General features: G+C 48.2%; 4 protein-coding genes across 4 annotated transcripts; all 4 read right to left on the reverse strand.

Moving 5' to 3' along the window:
- Positions 1 to 10,736: 10,736 nt before the first annotated feature.
- On the reverse strand, positions 10,737 to 14,465 carry MCD4_1 (GPI ethanolamine phosphate transferase 1; the record flags this gene model as incomplete). The annotated part of the gene is made up of 5 exons (XM_043276298.1): positions 10,737 to 11,569; positions 12,143 to 12,396; positions 12,446 to 12,633; positions 12,682 to 14,237; positions 14,297 to 14,465. 5 exons carry the CDS (start codon positions 14,463 to 14,465, stop codon positions 10,737 to 10,739), a joined length of 3,000 nt encoding a protein of 999 aa, XP_043131290.1.
- A 1,160-nt stretch (positions 14,466 to 15,625) lies between these two features.
- ACHE_10171A (uncharacterized protein) lies at positions 15,626 to 17,899 on the reverse strand (the record flags this gene model as incomplete). The annotated part of the gene is made up of 5 exons (XM_043276309.1): positions 15,626 to 15,735; positions 15,793 to 16,229; positions 16,279 to 16,583; positions 16,690 to 17,423; positions 17,485 to 17,899. 5 exons carry the CDS (start codon positions 17,897 to 17,899, stop codon positions 15,626 to 15,628), a joined length of 2,001 nt encoding a protein of 666 aa, XP_043131291.1.
- A 1,668-nt stretch (positions 17,900 to 19,567) lies between these two features.
- On the reverse strand, positions 19,568 to 20,471 carry ACHE_10172A (uncharacterized protein; the record flags this gene model as incomplete). The annotated part of the gene is made up of 3 exons (XM_043276320.1): positions 19,568 to 19,621; positions 19,679 to 19,900; positions 19,959 to 20,471. The coding sequence occupies 3 exons, from the start codon at positions 20,469 to 20,471 to the stop codon at positions 19,568 to 19,570; spliced, it is 789 nt and encodes a 262-aa protein (XP_043131292.1).
- Positions 20,472 to 23,631: 3,160 nt separating this feature from the next.
- Positions 23,632 to 24,081, reverse strand: ACHE_10173A (uncharacterized protein; the record flags this gene model as incomplete). The annotated part of the gene is made up of 1 exon (XM_043276331.1): positions 23,632 to 24,081. The coding sequence occupies one exon, from the start codon at positions 24,079 to 24,081 to the stop codon at positions 23,632 to 23,634; it is 450 nt and encodes a 149-aa protein (XP_043131293.1).
- Between the last annotated feature and the right edge of the window lie 260 nt (positions 24,082 to 24,341).

Here is a 24,341-nt window from a genome sequence, read left to right on the forward strand (position 1 = left end):
GAAATTACCCTTCACGTTGCAGACAGTTTTTTTTTTTTTTTTTTGCCCGTTGGCGCTTGCTGAGTTCCCGATTTGCCTTCTCTAGTGAATGGACTCAGGCGTTCAATAAGGTAATTGTATGAGCTACTGCTTGCGTCCCTCTTGCAAGTTGGTCAACGGCAGTATTATTATTATTATTATTTAATGAAGTTTATTGTCCATACCGAGCCCTAGAGCTATGATAGACCATGATTCGTGGACTCGAGGTCAGTGGCTATTCTACAGTCTCTTGTCCCCATAGGTTCCTGAGGCGTTAGCCCCCTTCTAACATCTTTCCAATCCTTTTCCTCGCCCCAGACCGCCTGTATGCGCAGGGCTTTTGAGCACAGTGCTCTCCTTGTGTTTTGGAGCAAGATGGGTGTGGCCTAGGCTGACTCTCAGCCTTGGGCTACCCTCCCTGCTACCCCTCTCCTGTTCTAACTGCTTCCTCCAATGCTTCCAGTCCCCATTCGTCATCTCTTTGGGCCCTTTCTGCCGTCTGCCGTAGGTGCGCCCGGGGTAGAGCTATGCTGGTGCTGGCTAGGAATCGCAGCAGCGCTCTGGTAGCTCTAGGCTCACCTAAAAGTCGTCCTTGTGGATATTCTTCTGCAGTGGTGGGTCTCAAGACTCCGTCAGTCTCTAGGTCCTTGTAGAGCCTGTTTCGTTGGTGTCGCCATTCCCGACACTCAAAGAGAAGATGGTGTATTGTCTCCCTTGATATACCGCATCCTTCACAGGTTGCATCCTCCCGGACCTGGATCCGATGTAGGTATGTTCCTATAGCGGCATGTCCTGACTTCAGTTGAAAATAACGGCTTGCTAGGTGTTTGGGAGCTATTGCAGCTGCCGGGTCGAGCCGCCAGTTCCTCTGTGGCCTGTATGTTCGTTGACCTTGTTGGGATCGCTGTCCAAGTTCTTTGTTGAGCCATCTCTGCCTTTGTGCTATAATGGCTTCTGTTTGGGCTCTACAGGTGAAGGCCAGGGATATTTCTCTTGGGCCTCTTCCTGGTGGCTTACTGGCTGCCTGTTTTGCTGCCTGGTCAGCTCTCTCATTCCCTTCTATTCCTGCATGTCCCGGCACCCATTGGATAGTGGTTTGGCAACCTCAGGCATGTAGTCTCTTGGCTATAGCATGTGCTTGGATCACTAATGCTTGGCCTGGACCTGGCTGGGTGTGTCGCATCCTTGCAATGGCAGCTTGGGAGTCCAACAGGATAGTGACTGGTCTTTGATCCCCCACTTTCTCTGCTAACTGGAGTGCTCGCACAACGCCCAGAAGCTCTGCATCAAAGACCTCATATCCCTTGCCTAATGGGAACCCCCGGGTCCTCCATGTTCCTCCTGGCTCTTGCCAAGCAATCCCTGCCCCGCTTTTGCCATTCTCTAATCTTGATCCATCTGACCAGATTGCTAGCTCTGGAGGGAGAGATTGCGCCGCTGCTAGGGCCTCTGGACCTGGTAGCATCTCTATTTGGCCTGGAAACTGGCTACTGGTTGTCTGTGTTGTGCTCTCAAAGCCCCCAGATGGGTCCACTGGTAGAATATTGGCTAGTTGTCGAGCAAGGTGTTGTCCCAGGGACCATGGGCCTTGGTTGTTTCTCTCAGCCCATTGTCGGTTCCCTGGGGTCTGTTCCCCAGGTTGGGTGTGCTGATCCCCTTCCCGGAAGCTCACTGGGAGGATCTCCTTAGCTGGGTGGTTCTCCGGTAAGCTGAGTGTCACAACCTGGCTTCTCTCGTATCGTACCTAGGGTTCTAGTTAGTTATATTTCGAGACTGGACACTTACCCTAAGTGTCTTCCAAGTAATTGTATGCTCAATGCCCCTCCGGGTCCGGTTCGGTATGTCGTATGCGTTGATGGGTATATCGCCCCCTCCAGGCTCCGTAAGATAGTCAACAAGTAGAAACGATAAAGGTAACGAATAGAGAAACAAGGCCAACCGAGTACGTATACTGGGTTGTTGGTTAAGTGCGGACGAGTCAGAAACTAGAAGGTAACCAATGCTGTAAGACTTGAAAATTGATCGCGAAGAACTAAGCTAAGTACATGAATGAGTGTCCTTATATATCCTTCCTGGTCGTATCCATGATATGCTCGGGTCTGATCCTCGATACGCTCCGAGCGTGTCGTTGATATGTTCTCTTCATAGCCATGATAAGTTCTTGGCGTATCCCGGATACGCTGGTGATCACGTGATAGGTCTGCCAAATATCAAATTGATCCTTGTTCCTTCCTGCATATCCACCATCAACTGTTATCCAATGATTCCATCCTAACCCTGTATCATCACGTGAGGCTGATACGGCAAGGTCTGTAACAAGGTGCCACATTTGGCCGGGATGTGTTTACAGGCGGTTCCTGGTTTGGCTGGGCAGTCTACCACCCGGCAGACATGTTCAGTGCCCTCATGGGGCCCCGCGCATATAAAGCAGCACGGTGGGTGGTCACCACAGGCCTTGAAGCTTCGGTGGCCTAGCTGGCAGCACCTGGGGCAGACTGTATCCACTCCTGTTTCCCAGTATTGCTCCGTCTTATATCGGGACCCCCCAAAGCGAATGCCGTTGATAAGAAGCCTTCGAGCCTCCTCTAGTGAGCCAACTGTAATAACAATAGTTGAGCACTTTTGGTTGCTGGTGTGTAGCTCTTTTGAGCTCCGGAGCCATGTTGGGTTCCTCTTCAGCTGGTATTCAGTCCCCAGCTCAATCTCTTCACGGGCCAGAGCCAGGCCACAGGTGAGATAACGTTTAATTGGGACCCCATGGACCTTGACACGGTACCATTGCTCAGGTAGCTCGACTGATATCACTGCTGGATCCGCCTGCCGAGCTGCGGTGACCAATAGGTCTTTATAGTCAGGTAGGAGCATAGAGCCTAGGGTACCTTTCTCCAAAAGGATTGTGATCGCTCCAGTGTTGGTATATCCTGCGTCCACTACCCGGATGAATGCTGGGAAGTGTGCCTTTGCTACTGCTCGGTTGATGGTCAGAATGATAACCTCTCTCTCTGATCTTGGGGCAGCCTTGCCTCCCTCCCGGCGAAATAGGAATCTCCGTGCCTCTTTGGGGGTGTCTTTGGCTGGCTTAAGCTTGGTTGGATCAGGCTGGCTAACTGCAGCAACTGCTTGGATTTGCCGGTTCTTCTGCTTCTTTTTGGTGACCTCCTGCCATTCCTGCCCTCCAGGTCTAGTGGAAAGCAGCGTAGCTAGGTCTGCAAATGTGGGTTGTTGCCTTGACTTTTGGCTTGTTGCTTCCCTTATCTTGGGGACCTTGCTGCTATTGTGTTGGTTCGTTTGGCTTGATTGGGCATTGGTTGTTGTTGGTGTGTCTTGCTTCATTGGTTTGATTCGTTGGATAGTGTTCTGGGCTTCTGTGAGCTCTGTGCGAAGCTTGCTAACTTCCAGTTCCAGCTTTGTGACCCGCTCTAGATAGAGTCCTTCATGAACCTGCTGTTCTGCTCTCCAGTTGGACAGCTCCTCTGCTAGGTGTGCCTGTACCTGTTCCTGGACCATTTGAAACATTTCTTGTTGTTGGTTCTGGGCTGCTTCCAAAGCACCCACCAACACCTGGGCGTGTTTGCTCACATCTAGTAAAGAGGTTTGATGCTTTGGCCTTCCAATCAATGTCTTTTGTAGACTCTTTCGTTGCCTGATTCCGCTTCTGGCCTCACTGGCCCGGCTGGGGGCCCGGCTGGGGGCCCTGCTGGATCCTCTGGTTTGCCAGTGTTCCTGGCCCTCATTTTCATCCATGCTCGCACTCTCCATGCTACCTTCATTAAATTCAGGTTGCATCATGTTTCCAGATCGCCAACGGATTGGCGTTGGGGTGACTGGCATATCTTCTGTTTCCGCGAACTGGGAGGCCACGTTGTCCACTCCGGGGGGTGACGCGTGCGATATACCACCACCACAGAGTTCCTGTGCCTCCATGGTGGTTTATAGGTGCCTAGAGGCCCCTATCGGTCAAATGACGCGTGAAAAAGACGTGTTTTCCTTGGGTGCTGATTTTGGTGTTCCAGGCGCCAAGCTTTTAGAGTGCCTGCCAGCATATTCGTCAACGGCAGTATATATTGGTGTCGGAGAGCTGCTCTGATGTCTGGAGATACGAGTCTTGATGAATGTAGACTGCGAAACTGCTTCAGTTGAGTTGTGTGGCGTTTGAGAAACCCAATGGTTGGCAGAAGTCGGAGGCAAGTCAGATGATGTTGGTGTCCCTAACCTGACGTCTAGCTTCGACAGAACAGCTTCAGGGTCCAGAGGTACTAAACCAGAGCCTCTGAATCCTGCCTTGACATTTTCTTTGGTCATAGATGTAAAGAATGCCTCGCGAAACGCAATGAGGAAATCAAGTTTGGTAACATGATTAATGTGTGACTTGATGAGTCCTTCTATCTGGCGACTGTATGCCCGCTTGAGTGGACTAAAGCATCCAACATCAAGTGGCTGAAGAAGGGGAGATGAGTGAGGTGGCATACAGATGGTGATGATGTTCCTGTCCTTGCAAAATTGGTCAAACTTAGCCGAATGGTGGCTCTCATGGCCGTCAAGCAATAACATCCGATATGCACCCTTCACGAGGGAAGCTGTGTATCTATCAAAATGCTGAATCCATTCAAGGCCAGTTGTTATGGCTAAGCCCGTAGTGCTAATGACTAGCTATTATACAAAAGATTCCGTTGAAGAAGAGAAGAACAGGTGCCCCATCGGACAGTCTTTATATGTGTCACGGCGCTCTACTAGGATGATGGAACGTCCAACTCATGGGTTCTACCTAGGTAGCTATCGACGAGAATAATCAACATGAGGAAGGAAGAAAGGAGGTAACGCCATATTTATCAACAAAGCAATAAAGCAAACAACCACACCTCACGTGATAATCAACCAACGTGACCAGGCCGTCACATTACCCCCCGGCTTCAATAGGCATTGTCCTCAATGTCATGGTCAACCCACAGGTAAGAAAACATGAGAAGGCAACAATACATGAGACACTTGAAAAAGAAAAACACATGAACATGTCCAAACATCTCCAAAAATCAATCATCGAGATCATTAAGGTCATCAAGACGGTTTGCCTCTAACCTTGCAATCATCTGCTGGTTCCATATTTTATTGGATTCCTTGTGTGCCTTCATGGAACAATCCTTCACCCAATGATCAGAGGAGCCACATCTCACACAGGATCCTTGTTGTCGTCGTCTGTTCCTTTCATCTAGGGAGGTGGACGCTGCTGACAGGGAGTTGATATTGATGACGCTGAGGTCCATAGGATCAGACTTGGTGTGAGAGCCAGATTGGTGTGATTGAGAGTGGGAAACATTGGTGGAATTTGAGCTGAAAGAATGACTTCCCAATTGTTGAACCACACGAAGGAAATCAGTGTATGATTTTGGAAGATTCAACTGCTGGTTGAGACGTCCTCGGAGAGTAGGATTGAGGCCTTTCCTGAACGCTGAAATCTTGGTGACATCAGGCCAATCTTTGCCCTTTGCCTCATAAAGAATCCTCTCAAACTTGGCGATGTAGGCTGCCACAGATTCACCACTATCCTGCTTTAGGACTAGTAGATAATCTTCAGCTTCTTGAACCTTGTTGGGGTTGTCATAAACCAGAGATAGTTGATCAAGGATGGTGTTGTAATCCCAGGTGTTGGTGTCTTCTGCATAAGATAACTGGGGAAGAACTAGAGCTTGGACTTTGCTTTCCAGATTCAGATAGACATAGTAGAACTGAGCCACTGCATCACCAATAGCTGGAGCATCAATCCTAAGCTTAGCCTTCATCGAAGCAAGCCAGGTATCAAACTTCAAAGATTGGCCATTGAATTTCTCGGGATCAGGGAGGCATGGCTTTGGTCGTTGAAGTGGTTTGGGTTCATTTTTGACGGATTCGATTTCATTCTGGAGGGCGCGGATCGTAGAAGAAAATTCGTTTCGGAGTTCTTGAAAGGGGTCCATGATCTTTAAGAAAGGGATCGTGAGCTTGAATCTTGAAAAACTTAAGTCTTGAGAACTTGAAGGGGTGCCAGCATAGTCGCAACCACTGGACTTCTTGAAAGTTGAACTTGAATATGCCAACAACAGAAGTTTCAGTCCTGAGCTCTAGAAACTTAACTGAAGCAGCGCTTGACTTGACTTGAGGATGAACTTGAGGATGGAAACTTGAATGGAGACACTGTTATAGCCTGGCCAGCTCCCGAACTGCGGCACCAGCGAATCCCTTGAAGGGAGAAGCCTTTGGTATTTCTCTCCCTAAGGTATAAAAGGAGGATGTTGATTATTATGTCACGGCGCTCTACTAGGATGATGGAACGTCCAACTCATGGGTTCTACCTAGGTAGCTATCGACGAGAATAATCAACATGAGGAAGGAAGAAAGGAGGTAACGCCATATTTATCAACAAAGCAATAAAGCAAACAACCACACCTCACGTGATAATCAACCAACGTGACCAGGCCGTCACAATATGCAAAAGTACGTTATGCGGGGTACGTAGTCAGATAACCACTCCCATCATTCCTCCGGATAACATATCATTTATTCTACAGGCGCAGTCTGTGACAGCAGCCCAGGAACGACAGGAACAATATGCGAACCGCTACCGGAACCTCGCACCACACTACAAGCCTGGTGATAAAGTTTGGCTCAACTTGCAGAACATCCGAACGAGCCGTCCCAGCAAAAAGCTCGATGTACGCCAGGCCAAATATACTGTCCTAGCACAGATTAGCCCGTACGCCTACCGACTGAACACACCAGAGGGTATCCATCCTGTCTTCCATGTCGATCTGCTTCGGCCAGCAGCAAATGACCCCTTCCCCAGTCAGCGCAATGATGATTACCAGCCCCCAGCTGTGCTTGTTGATGGCGAGGAAGAGTACCAAGTGGAACGTATACTAGACTACCGACAGATCCGCCGTGGACGAGGATTTCAGCGACAATACCTGGTGAAATGGACTGGTTACCTGCATCCCGAATGGACCGCTGCGCACAACATGGAGAATACTGCTGCACTGGATGAATGGGAACAACGCCATGGAATTCAGAGCTCTACAGGAGAAGGGAATGATTCATAGGAAGGGGGTGTTGTCACAGGCTGCGCCTGTAGAATAAATGATCAGTACTAACACCATGATGAAAACTTAATTAAAGCCGGATAGATAAATAGTCGGCCCGAGTGGCGAGCTCACTATACGTATATATATATGGTCGACTTGCTCATACATGTCGAAGATTAAGCACTCATTCTATTACCAAGGTGTCTATAGGTTTCAATATAATATTCTTCTAATTGGATAATACTCTGTCATATAGCCTCGTGCAGTCCGGATTATCGACTCCCCGATTCCCCGATTCCTGAGCTACCCGCTCATTTCACACACCGCAGCACAGTCACGTGATGGTATATGTCTTGGCTGAAGCGGGGTCTCTCGGATCGTAGCTCAGAGGGGAAATCGGGAGTCGATTTATTCCGGACTAACGAGGTCTATATGGAGAGGACCAGCGGAAGGTAGAGTTATATTGTCTATCGAACGTGTATGCGCGTATGTAGCTGATTGAGTGCTTAATCTACAATATGTGTGCACACGTTGACTATAAGATCTCCTGACCTCGCTACTCGGGCCAACTATTTATCCGATCGATCCTCATCATTGGCAACGATAGATATCTACCATTTGGTATACATATATTATTTAAGTATACGTCTACCATACAGCAACGATATACCAGGATGGAAGGAAGATATATAAAGGACGCTCATTCATGTACTTAGCTTAGTTCTTCGCGATCAATTCAAGTCTTACAGCATTGGTTACCTTCTAGTTTCTGACTCGTCCGCACTCCGCACTTAACCAACAACCCAGTATACGTACTCGGTTGGCCTTGTTTCTCTATTCGTTACCTTACCGTTTTTTACTTGTTGATTATCTTACGGAGCCTGGAGGAGGCGATATACCCATCAACGCATACGACTTACTGAACCGGACCCGGAGGGGCATTGAGCATACGATTACTTGGAAGACACTTAGGGTAAGTGTCCAGTCTCGAAATACAACTAACTAGAACCCTAGGTACGATACGGGAGAAGCCAGGTTGTGACAGTTGTGCCCTGGTAAAACAATGATTATTTCAACGCGTCAGGATGTCTCTTGCTGATCTATCGCAAATCGCTTTACAAGTGGGATGAAAAAGTGAACCCCATGGTGACGTGGTCAGTTGGCCATGTCTACTAGTCTCCACAGATTTTGGCAATGGTATCCTCTAATTTTCAATTCTAATCTAGCAGAAAATCTTCCAAGTTCTATCCTGTCTTTTGAAGCTGAAACCCCTGTCCAGGCTGTCCTTGAGACCTTGACTCCTCAGTCCTCACTGTTACCATCTGCCAGTACTTTGAGTATGGCTTCATCTTCATGGGTCGATCTCTTCAGCTCAAGCCCAGAACTCCTCCAATCCAAGGATAGTTTGTCCTCATTCTCCCCTGCCAGTGTCTTGAATGACTCTCCTTCCACATCTCGTACCTCCCATCGACCCCCAGAGAACGCTCACGTAGAGACCATTCATGGTGTGGAATACGTTCACTTTCAATCAATCCACTATGACTCGTTTCTTGACTGGTGGAAATAGACCCTGATTGGTCGAAGATGCATAAGTCGAACAATTGATGAGAATTTTCAACATCCCATTGGAACAGATGTTGTGGAGATCTTTGGAAACATTTCATTCAGCTTGCCGAAATGCATACAGGAAAGCCAGTTCTCCAATGCCAGGCCTGTGGTAAACTCATCCAGCATGGTATTTTCACAAAGAATGGTGCTTCAGGGATGAATGAGCACTTAAACACCAAGGATTGCAAAAGCTTACAATTGATAGATTCTAAGCAATTAGTCCTTCAGGTACGACCTTGAATTGTATCCAAGCAACAGCATTTCAATGACAGTTCTAGTAGGAATCACAGAAAACCAGTTCCAAATGACCATATTCCGCCATCTCGAACGACATCCTAGCCGACAATGTCCAGGCCTAGGTATGGATACTGGGGTGCACAGAAACAAGAGTCTGTGCGGAGCCTCCTCCGCCTTCCTAAACACGACATTTTTGACGCAGAGGCCACTGCAGCCACTGAGGGACTGAAAGCCGCCTGGAGCAGCCCCCAGGCTCCCTACACACAGAATCTGTACATCTTTCTGGATAACCAAGAGGTGGTACGACAGCTGGAAGGCTCCCCTAGAGGCTCCAGCCAAAGCACCATCCTGACATTTCAAAAGACCGCAAAGGCCTGGCCCAACCGGCCCCAACGATGCAAGGCCATTCCACCAGGTCAAGCCCAGGTCCTTTGGATCCCTGGGCATGCTGGCATTGTTGGAAATGAGCAGGCAGATGCCCAAGCCAAGAAGGGCGCAGGCTCCCAAAAGATCCCTATAAGCCCTGGACCTACAAGACTTGCCTGGGCAGGTAAGACCCTAAAGAAGAGTCTCTGGCAGCGCTTTGAGTCCTATTGGGCCGAGAATGCACCCCAGCAGTACAGGGATCTGGCCATTGCACTAAACAAACATCCCCATGAACTCTCCCTCCCCAGGGCCACCCTTGGCCAGCTCCTTGCCGCCCGGACAGGCCATGGCGATTTTGCGCAATATCATGAACGCTTTGAGCATGAGGATGCGAAGCTAGATTGCTCTTGTGGACGTCCAAAGTCCCCCCATCACTTTTACTACTGCCGGAAAGGCCGCAAAGCCTCTCAACACCCATGGGGCCAGAGGCAGGTGGATGAGATTCTGCGTTCGAAGTCGGGAACGAGAGACTTTCACAAATGGCTGCAGAACTCCCTCTTCTACCGAGAGATCTGCCCCGCACGATAATTGCAAAAAAAAAAGAAAAAGAAAAAGGAGAAGAAGAAGGAAATAAAACAAAAAAAAAAAAACCCCTTCAGTAGTCATATCCTCCCGCTTTGCGGGCCTCAATCTCCATGTGAACTCCCGCGCGGAGTGTTACAAGAATGTAAAGAGGATTAGGATTAGCTTAGCTACTAGGTAGACAGTCCTGCTCTGTCTGTCGTATATTCCGTTCCGGGATCCCCGCATACACGTGGCCTTTTTCTGGCGCGTGTCGCACACCGACGTTAAATAGAATACTACTACTACTACTACGACAACTCCGTTGGACGCCTCCGACGCGTCGGGCATACATTTACGCGAGCCTTTATATACTAGCTTCTCCCCCTCTCTCCTTCTTTCTTTCTTTCTTTCTTCATCGAATCCTTTTTGTATATAGCTAAACAATAGCTTTCGGGCTTAGCCCTTTACATGAACCTTCTTCTTTTACAAGAAAACAAGGTTCTGCGCGCTGAAAATAAGCGAAAGAAGGCAAGAACATATGATTCTCTAGGGACTGATCTCTTTATATCGGTACAGGAAGATCGTGAACGCATTCAGCAGCTGGATACACAGCTTAATGCACAGGTTGATGAGCCTATACCTGTAACCCACCGGCGTGCCCCACCACGCTGCAGTTGCTGTGGGACTGTTGGACATACTATCAGAAGTTGCCCTAGTAAATAGTTATTCATTTCATCTTTTAAATGGTCTAATTAAATGGTGTTTGTAGCTGGAAAGTTTCAGAAATCATGTTGGTTGTGGCGAAGGTGCGCAACTCGGCCGTGGATTACGTTATAGTAACCGTCCGCCTATCTAGGTATCCTTCATTATACCTAGCGGATTCCCTTAACTCTACATATCGTCTTGAAACTCCACACCTCTAACAAACACCTCCGACAAAGCCTCTAACCCCGCAACAAAAACACATAACGCAGAAGCAATAATAAACATGCTAATACTCTCTCCAATCTCCAGCCAGCTCCCCTCATCTCTTACTACCCAGAAGAAGCGCAGAGTCATGTAGTCACCGATGCCCATGACAACCGTGAACAGACTCCCACTTTGAAGCTTCAGTCTCTTGGTCAGAAATCCAAGGTTGGCAGAAACCAGGGCGAAAGGAGCCAGAATCTTGAAGATGAGAAGAGCCGCCTGGCTGAAGGGATCGAAGATGGGAAGTAGCCGGTAGACAGCGTCCAGCGAGAATGAGGAGACCGAGGCGATGTTTCCGGTGCTGAAGAAGGCGGAGTGCAGCAGGAAGAGGAAGAACAGAGAGACTCTTACATCTGAAAGGATGAGACTTCTGTAGTTCCCCTCTGCGGCCTTTTCTCTTTGCTTCGCTGCCTCGGCGGCTGTTGCAAGCGGTGTTGAAATTTCCTCGTTCAGGGCCTTTTTGGTGTTGAAGGCGTAACCATTAGCTGCGGCGTTCCTGGCGTTGCCCGGTGGACGAGAATCGTCGCTGGACATGATGTTGCGGGTACTGCCGTTCTTAGAGCGTTGATGTATTCTGTGTTCGAGTTGGACCCAGCTGAAGAGGGTGATAGCAATGGCGAAGTAAAAGAGTCCTTCGTAGGAGATTGTGAGGATGATGAAGAGTGGGCCGAGTGCGAGGAAAATGATCATATGGCGGTGGAGATAATGTTTTCGTGGACGCAAGACATGGGCAAAGGGCAGGACGAGGGATGCAACTGTTCACATGGTTGTTAGCGTGGCAACAGACTCCAAGCACATATGCAAGTAAGCTAAACATGATCAAATCCTCTGTGATTAAGACACAATGTCGAAACAGAGACTGAGCATAATCTATAAGGTTCTCGTCGATTGAAGTAGCGTGCTTGTGGGGGGAGACCCTGTTTTCCTGGTTGCTGTTATAGCACGAAGTCATTGATCTGCTGAGGACCAATTTCCCTTGGTAGCATAGCCAACGGCGGCATATAAAGCAGCACTCGGAAGCATATCTCAAAGCCGATGCCGTAGACAATGCTAGTGAGAGACAGAAGATCAAGAATACACCCAGCCAAATCCTCGTACAAAGACTTTGTGCCCTGAACGATCATCAGGGGTGCTCCATGACCGTCAAGGCATATCCCAGTCATTGCGTGTTGCTGGCAAATACGCTCATAGCCAGTAGTTGATGTCGATTCTCGCATACAATATTGGATAATAATGTGAATCGATGTCGCGTATCGCATAAGTCATCCAGTTGGCGTTTCCAATGTCTAGCAACAGCTGCAAGGAAAAGAAACCAAAACAGTACTTACCCAGCGTAGCCCACCCAGCAATCTGTGTTCCCAGCGGAAGTCCCTGCTTCGTCTGTAAAGAAGCCACACTCGACCTTGTGACAAGCATTGCAAGAGCAACCAGTCCGACCTGCAAACCAAGGATCGCTCTCGACACACCATCGGCATCTGCTGCGCTCAGCCCATCTTTTGAGGGCAAAGTCTGTACCAATAGTCTCTTTTCAAACGCAATATACAAAAAACCGACTAGAAGGATTAGGATGCCACCGACAGAACTGAGATAGAGTCAGCTATACGATAATATGTTGTATGGGCTCTACGTACATGAGGGTTATATCCTCCAATTTGTTAGCTGGTAGAAGAGTGAAGACGCTCATAGCAGCGCAGGAGAGTGCCCATGTAGTGCAGAGGAAAAAGTTTGTCTTGACAAAGTCTGTACCGTGGAGCAGTGGCCAAGCGGTAGCGGTCAGGTAGACAATCGTATAGACCTGTCGATTGTAGTAGCTTTGAACCTGTGAAACTCGTAAGCAGGTGTTGATTGTTGGAACTCAGGTACTCACCATGACTTCCAGCAATGCCAAATATGCAGCGGTGTTCAATGCAAACTTAACTGTATCACTCTTCGAAAACTGCGAAAACAATTTTTTCTTGCCCTCGGCCAACGCCCTCGACCGCGCAAAAACCTCTTCCCAAAACAAGACTGGAAAGAAGGCGTACGCGTAATATGTGATCGGTGATGCCTGGAAAATGAGCAGACTGTAAAGCCCGACCAGGATCGAGGCAAAAGTTATAATAAGTCCGGGTGGCCTCTGCACATCGATCTTGCCATCGAGCACATAGACATCTACGGCTGTCGTGAAAGCGAATGCGATCCAGCCAAGATAGCCTGCTGTAACCAGTGTTCGCAGAAATAGCCACGCATAGGTCTGCAGGTACCTTAGGCCCTGCAAGGCAATCTTAATCAGCTCGTCAGATTGCTTCATTGCGGTCGTGTAATCTTGTTCCCGGATGAGTTCCTCAATCGATGCTAGACGATTCTCGATGTTGGTTTTAGCAAAGCCAGAGTAAGGCTTGTAATGTAGGACTTCGGCCACCTTCTCGCGCTCCTTAACATGATACATCTCCAGAATCTCTTTCGCATTAACAAGCAGAGCCTTTGCTTTCTGCTCATCAGTGGCGCCCAGAAACGATAGCGGGAGCTCTCCAACCGAGTTGACCGGAAATTCCAGGCCAGCAAGGTACGCCATAAGAGCCGCGATATCCGCCTGAGCAACATCATGGCGGTAAACATGATCCAGCTGCCAGTCACTCGAGAAGCCATCTTCATGACCCGGTGCCTTGCCACTCTTCACCGTCCTCGGCTTCGCAACTCCAGACCCCCAGGCAATCAGTGGCGTCCTCGTATTATCCGGGTGTCCATCTCCATGACTCCCCCAATCACTAATCCCATGGTCTGCGGTGAAAATAAAAGCCGTCTTATCATCCCCATAGAACTGATTAACAATCTCCGTAATCTTCTGCACACCCTGATCCACAATCTGGATATTCCTCAAATACTCCTGCGAATACGGCCGATGCGCATGTCCCGTCGTATCCAGGCCCAGCAAATGCAAGAAAAACACAATCCTATCTTGCCTTAGCCTCGCATTCAACTCTTCGTCCGTGTCAGCATCCTCGAACAGCTTCTTAACGCGATCAAAGACCCAGTGATCCAGCTCCGTAGCATCTTTACTGTAATCCTCAAATTCAGCCTCGTACATCTGATCTTCGACTCGGCCTGGTACAGCACCGGCGGAGAACATGGGCAAGATATCCGGACTTCCCCAGCTCCAGGTATGTCGACTTCTGTTGAAGACGCTGTCGAAGTTGACCGGGTTGAGTTTCCATCCTGTTGTTACTGCTGCCACGTCTTCGTACAACCCCGCGATGAGGGCGACATGACCAGGTCGGGATTCGATGGGGACGCGGGTGTGGGAGACGCCGAAAGTGCCGTGTTTGAGGACTCGAGAGCGGAGGAAAGGCGCCATGGGGACGACATCCTGCGCTGAAGAATCGTTTGTCGGCCTTGAAGGGTCGGGAAAGAATTGGAACGCTTTGTCGGCTCGGAGTCCATCACCTGCAAAGCTTAGGTCAGTATGGAATAGTCATGCGATGGAGAGAGAGCGATGAACGTACCGACATACAAAACCAATCGCCTGGCGGGAGGTTCAGGGGTATCGACTTTGTATGCGCGCATTCCATCCACAATCGGCGACACAAAGTAGATGTCGAAGATGGAGTAGATATAAGCCACGTGGAACACAATCGCAATCCCAAGGAACCCGATGCGCCCAAGTCGCGCCATGGCGAGAGAAGATAGCGCTTTGCCTTGTGCAAGACAGCGAAAGCAGAGGAAGAGAACGCGTTCAGGTTTGACAGGGATGGATGGCCGGAGTTAGGATGGACCGAATGCCCTTGTACGGCTAGTACTGATTGGAGAAGAGGAAGCTCGGTCGGAGCAAACTGAGTCCGCTATCCGAAGTCAGCGCTTACTATAGTATAGAGATAGGTAAATGTGCATGCTGTGATTATTGAGCAGAAGCTGTTCCAAGTAAGCTGCTAAGCCTACCCTCGACTCTAAAGGCATCACCCCAATCACCTGCACCCAACTAGTCCTCACCCAGGCACCACCCTTAGAGCAGCAACGAGAAAAGGGCAGAATTGAACGGTTTGCCGCACTTAACATGTGGCTTAACTGCGGATAATAGTTAGGTGGGTGCCTCGAAAAGGTGTGAGATGGTGCGAACTCTTGGCGCTCGCGCGACTAGCGTGGGTCCTTCTATAGAGGAATGCAATGTTCTGCGGCCACTCACACCCGGTGCGAAATCCGCCGGTCCAAGCGCTGCCGTCGTCAATCTGGCGGTCAATTGTCTAGTTAAGTTCGGGTTAAGTCCCAGTCCGCTTCTGGGATCGATCTGGTTCCACGGAGCTTGCTCAAAGCTCCCAGGGACATAACCGATGATCCTGTGAGCTAGGCTGAGAACCACAGGAGATTGAATGCTTCCACGACCAATTCTCAAATCAGGGCTTAGTTTCGGAAACATGGAGGTATAGCTACTATTTTCTATAGTGTCTAGTTTTATTTCCAAAGGCTTAGTCTATTGGAGTTGAGTCAGTTGACTGCATAAGCACTTTGTCAATAGTAATTTTTTTTTCTTTTTAAAACTTTGATGTTCACTTCCAGATGAGTCTATAACCTCTAATACTATTTTCCTGGTTGTCACGGCTTCGGTCTAGTAGATGAAAAGAGATACTATTCCCAATCTAAACAAGGTAGCCATAAGGCGAGAACATCAGCCCTGAAGAGAGAGGCAAGAAGAAGCCCCGTGACGGGGTAAGACAAAGGAAACCAAGTGAATTCATCTGATTGCTTGATAGTTGAGAAGTCGGCTACGGCTAACAAAGATATCACAATGAAAGACATGCATGTAAACAGTGCAATAGCCATATTATCTCTGCTGATCCTCAAATATGTAGATGCACAGACATAATAAGAGCTTTCTGATGGTTATACAGCCGCAATTCAGAATAATCATTGATGAATACAGCATGCCACAGCCTAGGCTCAGAGAACTCTATCAAGTTGTTAGTGGAATAAATAATGGATACTGAATTGAACACTGAAAACACACCTTTGGTTGGCAAAGAAGTCGCACAGTCGATTATGATCCAATCCTTGATCATATTCTCTTTTAGCCAGGGATGATATTTTCCACCCTCCTTGAATCGAGAGATATGTTCATCAACTCTATTGTGATCTCTCAATATTTCAATCGCCCATTTCTTTTCTGGGATATAGAAATCCACTCGACCGTCCTTAGTTCTTGACCATTCACTGGATATTGGTACGCCTAGCCCAGCTAGGTGGACAAATCCCCTGTGGAATTCATCCTGATATTGGGCTTCCACAGGTCTGGGTTGTGATGCAGTTGATATCTTTTTGCCCTCAGCTGAATGCCTCAGGATCATGATGGAGAATTCACCCAGAACTTCTTTGCATAATTTTGGTAGTGAGTCAAATCTGGCAGGAAGGGGCATTGACATTTTGCCAATCCAATATTCAACATATCTAAGATGGTCAGATCAGAATAACAATAGGGGCATGTGAGGAGAATTACTTTTCATGTAAGCGCGATGGCAGAACTGCAACATCACCACCATCCAGAGCTACCCTGTGAATCCAACCTTTCTGGTAACAGAACTTGATGCTTGCATCATTGATATCAAATGGAATACTTCCTTCTGTAATTTTGCTCAATATGACTGAGATTCCATTTGTAGCTCTTGATATATCTGGAAAAGAGCGATTAACTGGCTTGCTTCTTAGTTTGTCAAAAACTGTGGCAGTGTCCTCCAGGAACCAGATGACATGATCTTCTGTCAAGGTCCTGATACATCCACGCTTGATGTCATGGCGATAGGCCTGAACCTGTTAGCTTCTTTGCTCAAATATGGCCTCTCAAAATGCCCCAATATGAGGTTCAACTAATTCAACTAACAAAAAATTGAAGAGATAATTCAGCACATACCTCGTAAATTACATCAACTATCGATGTCACCGCTCCTGGATGGCCATTTGTTACTGCAAATATATACTCCAGGGCACCCTCATCAAAATCGAATGTCTCTTCATAATGAAATGTAAGCAATCGTGAAATGACATCCCTGAACTCTTCTTTGTCATAAAATAGACCAATAGGTGGTGAGTCTTGCTGGTTTTGTGGCGTCAATGAGATGCGTTGTTCGTCAGAAAACTTGACTGGAGTGAAGAATGTTGGATCTGGGCCTGTTGCTGGACTGCCGTAAGAGCAGAAAAGACATAGTCGAAATTTGTAAACATTAGGGGTTAGTCTCTCTTTGAAGATTGTGTTCCAGAGCGTATCATCACTGTAGGTTGCCTGTGCCTCATCCACAATAATAACAGTGTTTGATGTCAAAACCCAAGAGAGATCCTGCTCTGATTGTGAAGTTGTGGTGGGAGCTTCCTGTGCTTCATCATTCCATTTCTCAACAAGCTCGACAAGACTGCCCCAAGGATTCTTAAAATTGAGTCCTTCCCATCTTTTGATTAAGAAAGCTCTTCTTCCCTCTTTGCGATAGTAGTCTCTCAAAAGTTCGGAGAGACGTGTTTTCCCACTGGCTGGAGTTCCACGCACATGGACTATGTTCATGTCATCCAAAATGGCTGCAAGTTTTGACACTGTACGCTCTCGAGGGCATATCAACTGATGCTCTGCGATGGACAGTGTCTGAGGTATATTCGCTGTAACATGTAATTGTTAACTAAAAGCATGAAAAGATCATTAAGAATGGGATATTCTCACCATTTTGTGATTCCGAGCACTTCTGTTTCTGTGGAGTGGCACCTCCGCTCACAACAACAATGTCGACATCTGGATCCTTGCTTTCAGGGAAGAGTGGGTTGGTCGTGATCATTCGGCGTGGACGTAGAAATTCACCATCATCAATCCTGAACTTCTCTTCATGATTGAGTTGCACCACAGGGCTGTAGAGCTTGAGATCACTGTAGTGAGGTATGGTATTCTTGATTTTTTCCCTGATTTCTTCCCAGATCTTCTTTTTGAGAGTGTTGATATTATCTTGGTCTGCAACACACTCCACAGGAAATGACTTCTGAAGATCATCGGATAAAGCGCACCATAGCTCGCGAGTACGCGGTCGAGACATTGTCAAAGACTGGATTGGGTTGAGCACCCAGCTGGTGATGGCGGCGGCCATTGTAAGACAAGGACTAGAAGTGCACCTGCCTGATGAGAACAAGGAGTGCACCTGCCTGACGAGAACAAGGATTGCACCTGCCTAATAAGGGCGAGAAATGCACCTGCCTGACAGACAATACTGTAAGAAGAGGCTTGCTGATGCCTTGTTACACATACAGGCAAGCGACACGTGTTAGCTTCTATTCAGGACTATTTCAAGTCAATCGGGGAAGGACTTGGCAGGGAATAGGATGTAGTAAGATGAGGACAAGATGATCATTAGAGATGCATGGTTTGGAAAGGAAGACGTACGGAATATACTACCGCCGCCGCCGTTGCCGCCAAGGAATGTGAGCATGTGATATTAGTGTGCTGATTGGTTGATCGGTTGGTTATGTCATACATCATTTCAGCGGCGGGACATGATACCTATTGTACAGAGTACATGTATGGTGTATGTTGAGTTGGGCCCAACTCCGTTCAGAGTCCTGAGATCCGGGGCTGCCGCCTCGACTACTTCCCTCTAGCGATGGTCTCAACTTTTCCCATCATTGGTAATCGATCGCCATGTAGGCCGTCCCTGTTCGTGTCGACAAAATAAAACACGTAAGAACATAGCAACTATGGGAAAGGCATAGGCAAGAAAAAAGCAACAAAAGAGGCAATAGGGAAAGTCCGGGTCAACTTCAGGCATCAGAAGATCTCCATTCACAAGTTGCCATCCGTCAGGTTTGTAATTTGTCTCAACAGGAGACAGAATTTCTAGCTTTTCATCTCCTTCCGTCCACTCTTCCAATCGTCTTCAAGAACTAAAGAACTTCGAATGTTGTGTTGAACGTTTAGGGTCTTCGAACACAAACTGGAAGGATAAAGGACATAGACAGGCAAGAAATCTTTTTCTTACATGTCGGTTCAATGGACGACCCAGAGCGGAAGGAGTAAAAAGAAGACAAAAAAAAATATAAAAAAGACAAGTTAGCCACCACTGATTTGTAACATTCCACTTCGTCCAAAGATTGTGAGAAGCTCAGGCGCATCAAGGTTCCGCAGATGTCGTTCAGGGCAAATTCCATAATGTTCGAAATCTAACATTGTGACCTTTCCTGTACGCCTGTCATACAGCACATTTTCTTTGCTGGAATCCTGCAGGTAGATGTTTAGCTGGCGAATAATCGCAACCGCTTCCCGGCATTTGTTTCGTATGTAGATACGATCAGGTTGATTCAAGGTCTGCCAGAGATCACTCAAACGCTTCCCATCCTCCCAAGAGAAAATCATGACATTTCCGCCTGACACGAGGGACGAACAGACGACTTCGCCATAAGCGAGCAGTGAAGGGAAAAAGGCGGTACCTCCTGGGTATCTGTCAGTCATTGCATCATAAAAAGCCTTTTCATACTCATAACTTCACAACAAACAATGCAGTTAGCGCTTCAATAACCGAGTTTTTGTAATAAGACACACCAACCTCTCTTGGAACTCTGCAGGCCAACATTTGGCCACAGCTTTGCAACCTGCAAAGTCCACCTCCATGATAGTTTTTCTCGGCGTCAAGCTGTGTAAGATATTGACCCAGGTAACAAAAGCTCTCGCCTCCCCATTTTGACCAATCATTATTGTTCTGCTGTTGAAAGCGGAAATAGTGGTTGGGATGTGCTGTGGGATTGTGTGGTTTCTGTAAAACGATTCACGCATCGAATTCTGAAGGCCGGCAATGCCGGACGTGGAGAGCTTCATTATGCTGTTGAGTCAGTATCTTACATAACTGAGCAGATCCAGGACCTAGTGTAGCTCTTACCAATCTTGCGTTGAACCCTGGTGTCTCCGTGTAAATCCTATCATTATCGGCCAGCGCAGCAAAAGCCATAAAACATTCTCTAAGAGAAGGGCGCGTGGCCCGATAGTCGACAGGAGGTGAAATCTCGAATTTATAATCCGCGGCTCGTCGGATAAAAATTGTGCTTCGGTAGGTACTCAAGAATCCGTACTTGAGGTTAAATTTTCTCATGTAACGAATGACCTGGCCTGAGCAACTGTTAGCCTAGTCAGCTTGTTCTCATCGGTCCATTTTCTCTTACCAACTGGACGCTCGAGTTCTGCAAGTCTTCAGCGGGGCTTGAGACAGGGAACAGCTCGAGTTCCAGCGTCCACCAGGTCTTCATCTCCCCAACTAGCACTAGGATGGTTGTCTCTCTGTTGGGTTGCTCCGGGTTGACAAGTTTCACCATTACGAGGTCTGGTATTTCCATTGTTGTCTTACGAATGGAGTAAACGTCGCCAAACATAACTTGACGAAGATGGGTGACGGATAGTGCTTCAGATACCGGATCACATAAATTGCGAACAAAGCGCGTAGTAAGTCCAGGCTCATTGCCAGTCAAATAACGTTCTCCATTGCGTGATTCGATGAGGCTAACTTGCCCATCGAGATCCATGGACTGCAATGCAACACGAACATCTTCATAGAACGATGGCCACGGGGCGAAAAACGTAGCAGAAACGGGACTGCTGTCTATGGAGGGGCTCTTTGTCCCGCCGTCGTAGAGTATGTGGGGGAGTGGGCGCGCAAGTAGATCTCTCGCCGGCTCCATCCTGACTCACGTTCTGGCCAGTCGGATCACCGGCGCCACCAGCGAGACCTTTCCTAGAAAAATGAGAACGTATCTGGACAGCTCTCTAAGGACTGAAAGTTGACTATGATGTTGAGGTATCTGATAATGTAGAAGTAGAAGAAAGGAAAAGAAAAAGAGAGAGAAAGAGGTGCCTTTGTGTTCCTTAGATCGGATCAAGGTTTATCTGATTCGTCAGTGAAAGTGAAATAAGGCATGAATCAGGCAATAAGATACTGGTGAAGTCAAGGAAACGGAAAAGAAGTGGTGGGCCTGATGGAATTGGTAATAGCCAGACGAAGCGATATCAATCATTATCTTCAAGCCTCTAGCATAATGAAATCTAGTTGCAGTATCTATGACTTTTGGTGATTTTATCTCTTGTTTCAGTTGTTTGTCTGTATCTGACGGTTTGTCATACCATTGAAGCTCAATGTAAGGGGCTAGACCCCAGAAGCTATTATCTAGCTATATACAGAAAGGATTCAATAAGGAAAGGAGAGAGAATAACACCTGCTAGGGTCAGAAGCTAGCATATAAAGGTCTGTAAACGTATGCTCAACACGCCGGGCATCTATATCACGTGATTATGAGGACCTGTTCCGGCGAATACCACGACCAAATCGGATCCAGCAGTGCTTCAACTGCCAAGCATATGGCCACATAGCCCGAAACTGCAAGCGACCTACCTCATGCGCATACTGCGCGCAAAACCATTCCTCTCAGGACTGCCCTACAGCAAGAGACCGCACCAAGGCTCAGTGCGCAGTCTGTCAGAAACAGAACACTAAGTGAAGTGAGAAGACCTCAGAGGATCACTTTGCCTTTGACCGCAGTTGCCCAGCTCGTGTAGAACGAGTGGATATTGTACGTTATAACCGGGCAAATGGACGTGGATGGTATGAGAGTGCTCTAATCTCCCTTGGCTCTGTAGCCCCTTTGGGGGAGGAACAAGGTCAAGATCCTACCCCTGCAGAAGCCACAGAGTTACGGACCCAACGCCGTGGACCAGGCAGACCCAGACGGGGCACTAAAAGAGCCCGCACAGAGGATGAACCCGAACCAAACAACATTGTGGCGGATGCCGAATCAGAAACAAGAACGAACACCCATACCCAGACTCCGCAGCTCAGGGAGGGCCCTCGCCAGCGGTCTAGAGCAAGAGCTCTCAGTGCCCCAAGCACTGATATTCCTTCGAGAGCACTCAGACAGACTCAAACCCAACGGAAAAGCTATACCCAGCAACATGGTCAAGAGTCTGGTGATGAGCAAAGCCAGTATCACTCCAATGAAGACCCAATGGAGAAAGAACTGTGATCAATAATGGATCTTGAACAAATTCGAATCCTGCAGGCCGACTGCTGGAAATCACGTGAGAAAGTGATGATACACCTCTTTGGTGAGAAAGAGGTGCGCGACCTAGATATCCTGGCTATCCAGGAGGCCTACATCAACAGACACACAGACCAAGTGACCACATATTCACAGATGCTTGGAAACCACTTTCATCTCATGATCAAGCCTACTACCATATGTTGCTGGTCGGGATGTTCAGCAAGCGCGCTGTGCAATGCGTTGAAGATGTTGGATTGGCCTGTCACAGGGCTGGGATTATATGCGTTATGAATATGTATGAGGCCTATTCTTGTGCGCAGTGTCAAGGTGCTCAGGTCCTTTGTATGATGCTGGATCGCCCACTTCGTCGGATCCAGTGCCTTGCTAACAAAGAAGCATACCCGTGGCATATTAGCCACATTAGTGTCCCTGCTAGTAGGTTGGATCAGGAGGTGAAAGCGGTTTCCAAGCATCTGTGAATATGTGGTCACTTGGTCTGTGTGTCTGTTGATGTAGGCCTCCTGGATAGCCAGGATATCTAGGTCGCGCACCTCTTTCTCACCAAAGAGGTGTATCATCACTTTCTCACGTGATTTCCAGCAGTCGGCCTGCAGGATTCGAATTTGTTCAAGATCCATTATTGATCACAGTTCTTTCTCCATTGGGTCTTCATTGGAGTGATACTGGCTTTGCTCATCACCAGACCCTTGACCATGTTGCTGGGTATAGCTTTTCCGTTGGGTTCGATTCTGTCTGAGTGCTCTTGAAGCAATATCAGTGCTTGGAGCACTGAGAGCTCTTGCTCTAGACCGCTGGCGAGGGCCCTCCCTGAGCTTCAGAGTTTGGGTTTGGGTGTTTGTCTCTGTTTCTGTTTCTAGTTGGGTATCCGCCATAACGCTGTTTAGTTCAGGTTCATCTTCTGTGCGAGGTCTTTTACTGCTCTTTCTTGGTCGGCCTGGGCCGCGACGTTGAGTGTGGTGCTCTGTGGCTTCTGCAGGGTGGGATCTTGGCCTTGTTTCTCCCCTGAGGGGGCTTCAGAACCAAGGAAGATTAGAGCACTCTCATACCATCCACATCCATTTACTCGGTTATGATGTGCCATCTCCACCCGTTCCACACGAGCTGGGCAGCTGCGGTCAAAGGCAAAGTGATCCTCTGAGGTCTTCTCAGTTCAATTAGTGTTCTGTTTCTGACAGACTGAGCACTGAGCCTTGGTGCGGTCTCTTGCTGTAGGGCTGTCCTGAGAGGAATGGTTTTGCGCGCAGTATGCGCATGAGGTAGGTCGCTTGCAGTTTCAGGCTATGTGGCCATATGCTTGGCAGTTGAAGCACTGCTGAATCCGATGAGTTTGGCCGTAGTATTCACATGGGTGGTCACGGCCATCAAGTGCCAGGCCAAGCAGTATGGCAATGTTGGCGACTCGATCATTATCGAACTCAACAATTAGCTTGGATGTTTCTGGTTTGTGTTTTGCAATATGCCAGGGGCCAAGAAGCCATGCAGTATATGTGATCACTGTGGGGGCAGAGGCCAGACGCCCTAAGTTATCAGCCTTAATGCGAGCTGGCGCAGCTGCTAGGTCAAGCTGGCAGTTAATGCCATTCATGACAACACGATAAGTCCTTCTTTTGATAGTTGCACTGTCTCCAAAGGCAAGGCACCAGTCTTTCGCTGTTTTGGCTAGTTGTTCCACATCCTCAAGGCTCTTTGCACGTAGGATAATGTCCCCGCTGGGGAGGATGCGGCCTGTAGAGACTGACCGGTGGGTAATGATAGCATTATTTGATTCTTTAATGGCTCGGTTTGCTCACTCCACTACCCTGGCCTCCTTCTGGTGGCGCAATGGGTCAATGATTTGGTGATCAGTGCCCCGGATATGGATCTCCAGGTCTGCTTTCAGTGGAAATGGGGTTGCTGGGCTGCTTGGAGAGGTGCTTGGTCTTTCATTTGTACCAATGGATCCATGGGTATGGCCCTGCATCCAACCTGAGATCAATGGAGACTTTGTTGATGTCAGGTGACTTGCTAGAGCCGCATTCCGATATGATTTTGCATGGCCAGACGGAGTGTATGATGGGGGGCTGTTGATCACTTTGGGGGTCTGTGTTGAGTGCTGTAGAGCTTTCATCTCCTCTGTCTGCTTATTTAACATGCTCTGGATTTGTTGGAGCACCTCTTTCTGCCCGTCATGGTCTTCGCTGCCATTGTTGCTTCGGCGGTCGCGCACCTTTGCTGCAAGGTCTTCAACTGAACTCATGAACCGGATGAATAGGTCCCTGGGAGGCAGCCCCTGGGTCCGGTCAGCGATTTGCTTCAGCTCTGCTGTTTCTGTGAGGATGGCAGCTGCGTGGGCGCATTGGTCGTGGTCTGTGATTGTATGAGTGGTCAGGCCACGGAGACGCGGCTCCGACCACCCCTTTCTTCCTTGCACCCCCCCTTCCGATTGTCAGCGACAACTGGGGAGAACAACGTTGAAAGTAGTATCAATCGATTCCGCGTGAAGTTAAATATAAGATT

The sequence above is a fragment of the Aspergillus chevalieri genome, chromosome 1 (assembly GCF_016861735.1).
Source record: "Aspergillus chevalieri M1 DNA, chromosome 1, nearly complete sequence".
Taxonomy (NCBI): Eukaryota; Fungi; Ascomycota; class Eurotiomycetes; order Eurotiales; family Aspergillaceae; genus Aspergillus; species Aspergillus chevalieri.